Source organism: Opisthorchis viverrini (genome assembly GCF_000715545.1).
Source record: "Opisthorchis viverrini unplaced genomic scaffold opera_v5_67, whole genome shotgun sequence".
In the NCBI taxonomy this organism is placed as follows: Eukaryota; Metazoa; Platyhelminthes; class Trematoda; order Opisthorchiida; family Opisthorchiidae; genus Opisthorchis; species Opisthorchis viverrini.
In genome coordinates, this window is record NW_008751722.1 from 624431 (window position 1) to 637541 (window position 13111).

General features: G+C 39.7%; 1 protein-coding gene across 1 annotated transcript; it reads left to right on the plus strand.

Annotated features, from left to right (window-relative positions):
- Nucleotides 1-6575: 6575 nt before the first annotated feature.
- Nucleotides 6576-12628, plus strand: T265_13434 (hypothetical protein; the record flags this gene model as incomplete). Its single annotated transcript, XM_009168851.1, has 3 exons — nt 6576-6741; nt 8539-8576; nt 12422-12628. Coding segments are annotated over 3 exons (324 nt in total), but the record flags the coding sequence as incomplete, so codon positions are not given.
- Nucleotides 12629-13111: the final 483 nt, after the last annotated feature.

Genomic DNA, 13111 nt, shown 5'->3' on the forward strand with positions numbered 1-13111 from the left:
ATCTGAATTCTATAGAAAACGCGTCCGCTGTTCTTCGCCATTCCGTATCATTCTTCAGAGGACGTTGTGCAAATGATCGGAATATAAATGTTGGCAAGAGTATACATTTATACTAATATGGGTACTTTTAACAAGAGGCGCACCATTGGCCGTGGGGCTTTGGAAAGTTTTCAGAAAACCTGACAGTCGTTGGTTTTCTCAACATCGTGCTTTCTTCTTTTACAGGGTTTCATCAAGCAAGAACATGGCACACTTAATCGGGTATTTCGATTACGTTCATAACAAACGCTTTCAAAACTTTACACATAGGATCTTGCTGCTGTCCGGTAAACAGCCCGCAATGCTCACCGAACTCCACCACATGGAATGCTACACCGAAGCTTCCACATGCACATTACATTAGGTAAAACTAATGGCAAAGCCAGTGTCTCTGAAATAGTGCCATCTTTTAATAAGGACTATATTTCTGAAGTTATGCTTTCATATTTTGGACACACACTGAACTGAGGATCCAACTTCTAAATGTTTCCAGAAACCACTTTACTTCGGATGATGAGGTAGGATATCGTCATTCAGGCAGGCGATAATTAAGGCCGGCTTCGATTCAAAATATCACTCAAAGAGCCACAAGAGTTGACAGTAAAATCCCCGAAAGCCTCCGTAACCCCAAGCACTTTAGTATATTTCTGTGAAGGATAAAATATAAAAGGCGTCATTCTTTTTGACAGCCTTCAAGAATTTGTTACGGATCGTTCTATTACCATTAGAATTTCCGCATTAAGTAAACGTTCTGACTAAGAATGGAGTCAACGGCTAACTTTTATTATGTGTAGGTAAGCAAGATATCAAACTGCGTTAACATTGGGATTCAGGGTCGAAATAGGTGCATAAATTAGTTAGAGAAATGAAGCAAAACGTATCCATACAGACAAATGACGACACTTGATATACCTTACAAACTTAGCCAGTTTGTTTACGTTTACCACACTGTCTACACATCAGTTTATGTCCAATTCTCTAGAAGCTTCTGCTCCGGGCTAAAAATATCGCTGTGCTCTTTTGTCCGCTTCGGATTTGCAGAAACATCTGAAATGAGACTTTTAGAAAAAAGAGAGCGGACCGATTTCGTGCCCACGTCATTTAAATGTACATTCCTACAACTCAGTCATATGGTCGAACTTCTCTATCATCACATAACCCGTGTCACAATAAAATAATGAGTAATCCCCCCAAAAAAACATTTCAAATTTGCTTTAAAATTACAACAGTCTGATAGGCATGATGGATTGCGTCCTGTGCCAAAATAAGTACCACCATGATTCAGAATTAGGTTGCCAAAACTGTGGTCATTTTCGAAGAATAATCTCACAACCCAAAAGACAAAGTGATATTCACAAATTTTGAGCGTGTTTTTTGGCAAAATTCTTACTTTCCGTTCTCCCGGCCCTCCAGACTTTGGGTAAGAAAGATATCGAGCCACGGAATCAACTCGCCAACTTAAACATTTTTCAAATATTTTTATTGTACTCTGCTTCTGCATACAGCGATTGTGGAAATATCTTTGTTTACAAATTGTACAAATATGGTTGTCCTGAAACTAGAAACTTTCAGTCTTGACCGTCGGAAACGTGATCCTTCGAGGGACTTTCGAGACCTTGCACCTAGACTGATGTTTGGGGAGTATATTGCAACCAAAATGAATAACCAAAAACTAAAAACCTTAAATAAAATCCAATCATTTTGTTGGTAGACACAGCAGAAAACAGTGTCAAATATAGTAATAGTATTGTAATAATAATATATATAATATATAATATTATATTACTACGATAATATCTAACCGACCGGCAAGCACAAATAACAGAGTAAAACAGTTTACTTGCACCATCAGCAAACTAACTCTGGTCTCTGAAACAGCTGCATAAATGGGTATAGCATGTTGCCTGATGAATTAGAATAAGGGCTACTTGATTAGCTGCTTCAGTTGACTACATATTTCTTATAATCGGCAAGGAATATACTGCGACTCCTGACAATGGGAGCAAGTCAGTTTAGGTAGAACCTCGAAGAACGGTAGAGGGTTTCATGTCTCATGCTCGGTGGTGCTGGCTGAATTAGTTCCAAAAAAATTGCTTTGCAAACAGTTCACAGCCAAAACATCAACGGAGAATGACTCTGGACAAGAACAATATATCAACCGTTTCCCAATAAATTCGCTCCCTTGATCAGTTCATGGAAATGAATCCCGTGAAACTGTTTGGAAGAAACAGTGTTCCTCAACGAAATTGAGATGTTTTCTTGAGAAACGCGCCCATTAATGATTGCAGCTACTAGTGCTACGGGTGCTGTTTGTCTGGCCAAAAGACATGTTCGTCAAAAAACAAATTTCTCAATATAAATTTCGTACAATGACTGAGCGGTTCTATGAATTCACAGTTGCATCCTGTTTAACGCAACATCTAAACTCCGTTAGCACGTAGCTCGCAGCGGTAAGCACACATTAGCTGGAAAAATTTCCACACCGCTTGTTGCTTTTACAACTGATCCACTACCGGTCAGAAGAAGATAAAACGAGCTATTCCACTTAAGAATAACAAACCAGACCTATACAATAACATATATTACTCATTTAGATGTCTAGGGTCGCTGCGACGCTTTCCCAGAAGAGATTTGTGTCAGGCCGACGGAGACAAAATTCGTCTTTTGAGAATAACGTACGTACCTGAAATTTAAAGCGTTTGGTCCGCTACCCAGTTGAACAAAATATTGAGGGCTGTCGACAATCCAAGTCACAAGTCAGGGTACTAAAAACCATCAATTCTACACCATAAATAGCAATACATACCAATGAAAATATGTAACGGGATCAATCACACCTTGAGGCATTCAGGTCAAATTCTGAGTCCAGTGCAAGCTGGTAGCTGGTTTCAAGGTGTTTTATGAACACAATCTGGGTCAACAGTGATTAATTAACTTGACCCCTCACTAGAAGTTAACGATGTTGATAAAACATTGTTGATTGAGATTTTCAAGACCTATTTGGGTCAACCCTGTGACCAGTGGAGAGGATGTATCCGGTGATCACTAAAACATGCTTTCCGGTTTCCGCTTGCAGGGTTTCAGTTGATCGATTTAATACCTGTTCTAAGCAGCCAGGCAAACGGTCTGGTACGCGTGTGCACACCATTCTCTTCTGCCAGTGTACATTTCACCACAGTTGCTTTTGAATAAGTGCCCACCGTATGAGTCGGAGAGATTGGATAAAATAGCTAACGCACATCGCCGAATGGCTTGTATCACAGACGGATGCAAGATTAACTCAGTGCCTAAATGAACACCATGTAACTTTGGCTGTATGAATGTCGTTAGGTGGACTCCCTTAAATTGCGGTTTGACTAAATCTTCTCATTTATGAGGAAAGATGGGGCCCCTGCTGATTTGTAGGTGCGCCCTGTACATCTATAAAATTCTATGGGTAATCGTTCGAAATTAGTTCCAGTTTTACAAACCATTTCTTCTTGCTGGATAGTCAGAATTTCAAATTCGTTGGTCGCCGTCAACTGCGTACCAATACTCCTTTATGAGCTGGACCGATCACACAGAACTATTTAAGATGTCATCTAGACGTCCGAAAGTGAGATCTTCTACGCATTTGGGGCTCCAACTAATTTCTGCACCAAACTTCACTGATAGGCCTAGCCTATGTTTTACATACCGTTGTATAAGTCCGCAAAGTGATTGCAGTTCAAAAAACTAAGATGTCGTCCACATAAACGTTATAGGGTGCATTATTTGAGAACTTTGCCTTTCTCATTTTCCTGAAAAAAGCATCAACTAATAATGGTACAAATGGCTACCCTTTCGGGGTGAAAAACAAGAAGCATGTAATAGTTCTGACTGTAGTGGATATTGGATATGATTTTCCAAGTCAACATTGAAAAAATGTAGTAACATTGGATGCCCATATGATTGATTTTATACCCCTAGTACTAGTCGAAAACGTAAACGATCCTACGGGTAAAACTGCGGGTGAGGAAATTTCATTATTTATGAAGGTAACTCCTGCACCCTTATTTTCTGCTATCCTGAACCATAAAAAAACCCTGTCAAATGATTCCATTTGACTTCAACGCTTTTATCACTTTTCTGCTAAAGTATTTGGTTGGGAAAATTGTTGACGCCTAGCCAGTTGCCCTTAACACATAAGAGGGAAGAATTACTTTCTGCAGCAACAAAGGAGTTGAATGGTTATTCGAGTTCAACTAGGAATAATCAATAAATGTTGCAGCCGCTAATTCTAATTGGACCATAAAAAGTAAGGCTAACAGGACAATCAAACTGACCAAAACATCAATATAAACTCTATTTAAAATTTTAAAAAATACATTGAGATAACCTAGTGCGATGTGTCACCCAAGGCATCTGTTAAGTTAATTTGAGACTGCAAAGACTTATTTACGTTTTGGTTTCATTTTATTGCTCTAATCCCACCGGTATCTGGATCCCAATAACTGCAGTTTTATTTAGGTGAACATTAATCTGTCATAATAACTAGGTTGTCAGCGAATATACACTCATCTGCAAACTAATTTGGTTCTTTCGAGAGACTCACCTGGAACCCAGCTGAATCTCTCGTTTATGATGTTCTCAGGCCACTGAAACATGAGGCTGTCTGGTGCAGCACATTCACTTGCCTGAGAATATCATAAACGAGAGATTCAGCTGGGTTCCAGGTGAGTCTCTCGAAAGAACCAAATTAGTTTGCAGATGAGTGTATATTCGCTAATTTCGTGCAATTTGTTTTCAAGCCCCAAGAAGGGCGAAACCGGTTGTGGGCTGTCGATGGATTTTCAACAACCTTATGAGTAGTACATTACAAATATAAACTAGGCTGTGAGTTTTCGACTAAGAATCAGGCTGTTATGGAATATGGGATGACTATGCATGCTGGTAATAATGTAAATTACCACTAAGTCGACATATAGGGTTGTGCGAGCATAGTTGTCAAATTGCACGCTATTGCGCATGACGTAGCATTACATTCAAAAGATATTTTAAATGGCCGCTTTATACACCTGTTTCAACTCTTGATGACCAATGATTTTGCAGCGTGCTTTTGGATCTTGGTACCGGCAAGGTGTGCAACGCTAAGTGTCAGGTGATGTCTCTGAAGTGATATTTTCTTGCAAAATTTGACCCAGATCAAAATAAAGCCGCCCATGAGACATATGGTCTGACCTACATTTTGCAGCTTGTAGTGTCGCAACTTCCCAATTGAGGTTTTGTTCCGTACTCAAAAGCCAAGCTATTCTGAAGGACCGGAAAGCGCTGTATTGTAGTTTCATCCGTGGGGGGCATAGTCAATCCTCCCCCCATCCTATCCCATCCCATAAAATCCCAGAGACTTTCAAGCCTGCAGTTTCCCGGGCTAGTTTCTGCAGATTAACCTGGCTGCGAGCAGTTGGTCAGCATCATAATTAGCTCATGTCTAGGTATGATATAAAATCACTCGTACTTTGGTTATGGAGTTCATACCAGGTAGTCAGGTGATGACTGACTCCTTTTGAGAACAACTCCTAAAATGAAAGTCTCGTGCAATGCATGAATTTTCATCCCTTCTAAGTTATCCACAGCTCGATAACAGCACGATATCTGTTAACTTCATTCAAGGTATTATTGAAGAGCTCGTCCTGTAAGTGAGGCCAGTTCACGCGGAAAGGCGGAAAGCATTTTACGGCTGATTCGTCCTTATTTCGAAGTAGGTTATTTGTTTGGACACTTAACAGTTAGGTTAACGGCGGTTAATCAGCATTATACTTGGAACTGTGCGGCTCAATAATGGTAACATTACTTTATTGATGTAATCAGGTAAAGCTAGTCACCACTCAAGAAATTGGGAGTTGAATATGGTGCCGTATTCACTCAATACACTCCTCACTTCCCTTTGCGGCGTTTAACCCCTTCTTTATTAATGTAATAGATAGACTGCTCTTTATTTATTACCGACAGTTCCAATGTAATCATTGCTAAATAAGAAGCAGGGCAAACTATCCGCAATTTGTATCGTCCCGACAGAGTCACAGTACATAAGTTTTCCTTTCAAGCTGGTATGATTCTCACCTGCAACTGGCTTTTCTTAGATTATATGGATTATTTTGGTCCTATGGTAACCTCAAGTATATTTAAATACATTTCACGCATGGCATAAGGGTTCTTATTTCAAAAACTTGATTTTCTTGTGGCATCCTGATTTTCAGTCCACTTTTGTGGCCGGAAATGCTGTGTAACTGTAGTGAGTTTCAGTCCAAGTAGATGCCAATGAATAAATGATAAGAAATTATCACTGAAGTCGTTCGTGGTCAAACCTGTTCACATTTGAGGTTCTCAAAATGCTGCTGCTCTGAATTAATTCGAAGTGGTATCAAAAATTTATTAAAGAGCAGCCTTTTTTGTCGCTCTGTATATATGAGACCTCGTGGCTTGATAAACATATCGATTTCACACAAAATCATCGGCCACTCTTCAGGCGCATCTACCTTGTCCTAATAACTAAACTTTCATCAAACGTTTTCTAGATTGGTGTGTTTTGCTTGTGCTCCATTTGTCATCTTGTATTTGGCTGCTTAGATTGCTCACATAAAACACTGCACAACAACGGTGCTATGGCGACCACACTAATGAGAATGGCTACCGCATTACACATCTGTTCAGCTTTTCTAGCCTGCTTCATTTTAGCTAATGGTAAGTTCTGTCTCTTCTGTTTAGTCTTATTGTGTACCACAATATTTACACTTCGAATCCCCAATACTATTGAGCTTCCAATTATTCTTTATTCTCAAATTTAGAGCAATTGGAATAAATTTAATTCGGTAATACGCTGTCTACTATAGGTTTTCAAGCATGTCGAAGTGGGTATTTACAAGTCTGAGCTCATCACCTGAGGTGCACCACGTAGTACATTCTAGGCCACATCTTCTAATAAATCTTTGCGGTGTCTTGTGCATACTCATTCACTTAGTACGTCTAAAGAGTAGGGTATGAGTTATTTGCCCAGAAGCTCAACTAGCCGCCGCTTGAATTAACTTATCAAGCAATTTGACTACAATAAAACGAGGTATTAATGGTTGTGAGAAGGCTACTGATCAACGCTGGAGGATTCAACGTGGTAGATGCTTTCGAAATAACTAAGCAAGGTACTTGTCATTGTTGAAATGACGCTAAGTACCAGGAGAATAGCGTAGTATGAAGTTCCGTGCACGTCTCATTCTCCGCTTCCTGATATAGCGCAACATATTCCAAACCAAGTGGATTTCATAGAATTTTTGAATCCCATAGGGATTTTGTCCAAGCTGCAAGAAAAGAGAAGCTGAAAGAAAGTGGCCTTTGCCCACTGAAAATATTGATCGAAAAATACTGAATAAATTTTCTTTTTAGGGGGAATCGCCATAAATCAGTTTGACTCGTGAATAAATTTTCTTTTAGGGGGAATCGCCATAAATCAGTTTGACTCGACACACGAGGTTTTGCCACTTGGCACTCAAATGTGCGCCACCTTTACGAGAATAACTGGATACTTTCTCCAAATTTCTATAGGTTTCGAATATAACTTATTGCCTTAAAAAAACGACCACTTTATCAGCTGTCATGCGCATGCGAAAAATCAATTAAGATTCTTTATCCTTGTTTATTTTTTTCACTTTTTTGCGTGATTTTGCGGCAGTTCTCGGGTTTTGAGTTTTGGTTCAGTCGAATTCCATCGAAAGTATTTGCATTCAACAAAATATTTCTTTGCTGAAGGCCAAAAACAAGCAAGATTCACTTATAAGAATTCGAACGTTATTTCCTGTATAGAAGACAGAAGTTACAGGTTTCTTCAGAAAACACCACGGAGTGTGATCATAAAGAGGGTCAGTGTAGCCTGCAAGTTATGTTTGGTTTTCTACAGAGCTGCTGAAGAATACAAAAGCTGCAGAAGGTTCTAAGCGTTTTCATTCATTTCCCGATGAAGTTTGTGGGCAATTATACACCGTTATTTTTTATATCATCGTGTACAACGCGGGAATTTCGTTCGAATGACTAAATTTGCCGGCTTTATTCTCGTCGCTTGCGATGAACCAGATCGGTGTCATGTTTTGATAGCGATTGTGTGGTCTACTTCATAAACTTATTGGGCTTTGTGATCATAGTGAGCAGAATTGTTTGGTGGCGTTGGGTTCCCCACAGTAGTATTTGGTAGTTCCCCCAAGTTATTTTCAAGCTCTTAGGTCATATAACCACCTGTTCTGTGGCGTGTGGTTTTCCTATAATCAACCGCGGTGAGAACGTCAATAATGCAGACTAGTGTGCAGTACCATTGTTGACAGAATACTCGAGCACATCAAAGAAGTGTTCAAGTCCTGGAAGAATGACAATGAAAGACACCCTGAGACAAGTGACGCACAGGCTTGGTTCATTACATTTTGTATGAATTTTCGTGCTAATGTAGAGGATAAATAGTACGAAGCAGCACATTCTCATTAGCGCTCTACTCATCGCCAGTTTCCCTCTACTGGTCCTCTCAGCTAAATCTACGAACGGTAAGTTTTTTATTCATGTTATTTTATTCTGCCATCGACTTCTGTCAAATCCAATTTGAGTTAATCTACTTTGATCTTCAGCTTTTGTTCCTACACATCGTTAGCAATTCCCTTAAGCCTTCAGAATGGCCTGTTCCAGAAATTTTTTATGTTGAATTGTTTGGGCTTGATATATCCATATTCATTATGGATGAAATGCATCGCACTGAACCCTGAAGTTTGTAAAAAAAAGCTACTGTAGCCGTAAAAATTTTCCTAGATAAAGCCTCATATTTCTGGTTAAGCCAAAGTGCGCAGAAAAAGTTTGTTTAATATCTAGTGTGCTTTGATTTACTGTGTCATACAAATCTTACGCATCTAATGCTTTCGGACTTTATGAACCCAAATTGTAGTAAGCATGGAGAAGCCGTGTAGTGTTTGCTATTTACCCTTTGGAAACGACCCATCGGATCTTTCTAGCATAGATAATTACTCTGAAGGAATAGGATTTTATTGATATAGAACCGATATAGAACCACGTGGACTAAGATACGGAAAAAATAAGCCCAACTACGCATATTGCACATTGATATAACAGATAATATCAAGATATATTCCAGTAGAATTTATAATTCTGTAAAAACTTCGCATCTTATGTGATTCTCCCTGAGTGTTGCACAACTTATCATTCAAATGTTGCAAGTCACATACTACACATTGATCAGTCATTTCCGTGGTGAATTACTGAGTTATCTTTCTTATCGCACACCGTTTGGGGTAAAATTTGTTTTTTCTTGTTAAAGAGACTGTCGTGACCCTCGGAGGGTATGTCGCTTGGAACGACACTGACGTGAGGTGGAGACCCGAACTGGAAGACAAGGAGTCATCAGACTTCAAGGAGTTGAGTTCCAGTCTATGTGCAGATGTATGTTTAATTATTTTGGATATGTTACTTCTAAGCTTATCTGTCTGAAGGCCAGCAGATGTTCCGTCTTTAAATAAGAATCATTGGGTAAAGTACTTTAGTGCATCGAACCCAAGTTTGCATTTTCTGGTTACCACTAATTCCTTCCGGGCAGTGAGATCTTCGAATGTACCACACCATGTCATTAGCTCATTCATCATTTCGAATTAATCCTATAAACTGGCATAATTGTAAATTATTTCTGAATGCTGGATTGTTAACATAGAAACTGTTGCATTTCGCCGTCAGTCTTTCTTCGTATATGTATCCATTTTATGAGCCAAACTGACCACGTCTTGGATGATGGTAAAATCTTGAAAAACCAGAAATTTCTAGATGAATCAACAGTATCTTGGACAACGGCAAATGGCAATTACCGGTTAAGGGAGCCTTATATGTACAGTTGATGTCATCAGCATATTACATAATACCCCTTATAGATCCTCGCCGTTCTATAAAATGCCCAAAACAGCGGATTCTTATGTTGAATGTTCATTTCGTTCATTGTGAACTGGCATTTGTAAACCATGTTAGCTCTGTCCGCCTAAACCGTAGACAGGTACATATTACAACAGTACGGGACCTGGATGAGTTTTTTCTGAACCCCTTAAAACCGTGCTTGCGCGTGACCCACAAACCTGCGCACTAATTAAGGTGCAATGTTTGTCGCAGCAAGAACAATTTATTATATCCGGTCACATGAGAGTAGAATATAAACATTCTTGTAGAACAGTAGAACTGAGGTCTCGGAACATGTCAGTTAAGTACGGCAACAACACCTACTGGGTGTTGCAGTATCGAGGCCTGGATACAAAAACAGACCTTGATGAACGTTGAACTGAAAATCTTTTTTATTCCAGTCTTTTCCTGCGCATAAGTGACGTAATAATTCAGTTAGGACTCGTGTTTTAGGTAAAACTATGTTTTACTTGTCATTTCGGCTTGCTCAGCGTCTTGAAAATTCCAGATATTCTTGTCATAATTACTTTTCTAGCACGAAAGGTTTTTATTGAATCAGGTACGGTGTCCCGAGATTCTGTCCGAAAATCAGAAGACCAAAATGTATAGATTAACTTCCATCAAAAGAATTGTTTCTTTTACGCCTGTTTCTATTCCGGTGGAAAATTTATTCCTTTAACTAACGGCGCCTTAAGTTTGTAATAAAACGTTGCTGTTACTTTTGATCCACCACCATTGATCTCGAAAATTCTATTGGTCTTGTTGGTAGTGTGAGGAGATTTGGAATTTTTGTAGAGACTTCGTCTTGTAAGTGAAGCCAATCTATGCTGAAAAGCCGAGAAGCACTGTACAGCTGATTCATCCTTATTGGGAATCATCAGCAGTGCGCATCTCACGAAACTCCGAAGAGTCTGGAACCCGCGACCTCCCGGCTAGTAGTTTGAACACTTAACCGTTCGGCAACGAGTGGCTGATCAGCAGTGTGGTTAACTCGGGTTCGAGACTCTTCGGACTTTGGTGGGATGCGCACTGCTGATGATACCCAATAAGGGTGAAACAGCTGTACTGTGCTTCTCGGCTTTTCAGCATAGATTGGCTTCAGTTACAGGACGAAGTCTCCACATTCTATTGGTCTGTCAATTCACTGGTGCTGCCAAGTTGACTTCGTAGAGTGCACAGAGAATGAGCTAAAAGAAGCAGTTAACTGCGTGGAGTTTTGAGTTAAACCCACAGAATGAAACTGGTAGATGTCGGGTGAACATCTTCATAGTGTTAACGATTTCTGCATACCTTCATGGGGCTTGTGAGCAAGATGTAAATGTAACACTGTAAAGGAACGTGCGTGGTGCTCATCCTTCAGAAACTTTGAACAGCTTCTCAGCAGTTTTACTGCGGAGTGAACTTTCACATCTTCTGCGTAACATCACACAAAAGTTAACAATAGTTTAACTTGTCTACTTGCATCAACTTTATTCTGACCCATTTTTTTAGATATTGGTGCTCTGAGGCCCAGAATGTCCAAACTAGGCTTGACGATCAAGGTTGCCAAGTTGCGTTCTCGCAGTTATCCCGTACGAACATGAGAGGCCATTTGTTATTGAATCGATCTATTTACTCGAAATGGGACAGCATAGCTGCCCGGGTTTCGTCTGTCGATTTCGAAAACAAGGCAACAGCACCAAATTTAATAACCCGCAGATATTTTTTTCTAATTATAGGCGGCTGTGATTTTTGTGGTATTTATCGACAGATAAACCGTAACCACAAAGCGTGAGCGCATTTTCCTGTTAAACTAGATCGTCCAAAAAGAGGTTGTCTCTGTTAGCGTTGCTACACACGCCTAATTTACACAGATGACATCAAAGGATCAAACCCTGCCAGCTGAAGCACACGAAGTGTACATAGACTTTGATTACTGTGGCATTTGGATCCAGATCTTCCTCGATTTAGGGTTGGTGGCGAAATATGGGACTGCTATTCGCAATGAATCCGCGCAAAACATCCTAGCATCACGTATAACCTCTCTTGCTTCAGATTTGTAGGTGCAACTGATTTCTGGTGTGACCATGACAAAGCAAAATATTTAGGAACGGATTTTATTGTTTTAAAAATCCTGCTGAATATTCGTTCTTGCCCTGTTACAACTGAACATCTGTTAATAATTCAAGTGCATTTGACAGGTAAATTCACGTGATTACTCACCCATAGCAATTCATTACACTTCCATTTGCGCAAGCGTCCTCGAGACAGGAATTCGAATACCAAGTAAACTTTAGAACAAAACAAATAGCACTAACTTTTGGAACACATTCAGAACGATTTCATTTGGTCGGATGTGCGGGCAACCTTTGCATGGAGCTACTTAGTTCCTAAGCTAGCGTGGAAAATTTATTACTAGTGCACTGCTCTCCATAATCTTACCCTATTATTTGTCTTTTCTAAGCTTGAGAAACAGTTTCGTCAGACGGATTCCTTCGAAGATGTAGAAATGGAGTGTGAAATCAGCAATATTTCATCCACAAATTCTTTTGTCGTTACGACGTTAACGTTCGGTGACTGGTTGAATCTAACTTCTGAGTCCCTTCGCGATATATTTGCACCAAACCAGTCTGAAACTCATGCGCACTACAAAACAATTTCGCTTTTCCAAGTAAGTCTCCTATTTGAATGCAGAGTTTACCAGTATGATTCTAAAGAACATTCTTGAGCAAATTTGCGAGAACTTTTATCCCTCAGTAGTGGTTCATTTGGTGTGCAAGTGCCCGTTTCGCATTTTGTTGTGGTCAGGATATTTCAAGTGTATTTTAACACAAAGGACGGGTAGTTTGCCTCCAAAAAAACACAGTATATTGTCATGTGTCATATATATTCGGCTCATGAGATTTGAGAATGTTCAAGTAAAACATAAGGTTGACGGAAACTCGGGGACTGCGCCAACCCGATGAGCCCCAATTAGGACGAAACCGGTCATGGGCTGTCTAAGAGCTTTCAGCAACCTTGTGAGTAGTTCCCTTTATGAAGCAGAGTTATTCTAAATTGTGTTTTGTAAGTTGTTTGATTTCCAAAGCAACAAGCTTCAGTTACATGGAGTAGTGTCAGTTTTGATAGACACTGTTATATGTCTGTCAGATCT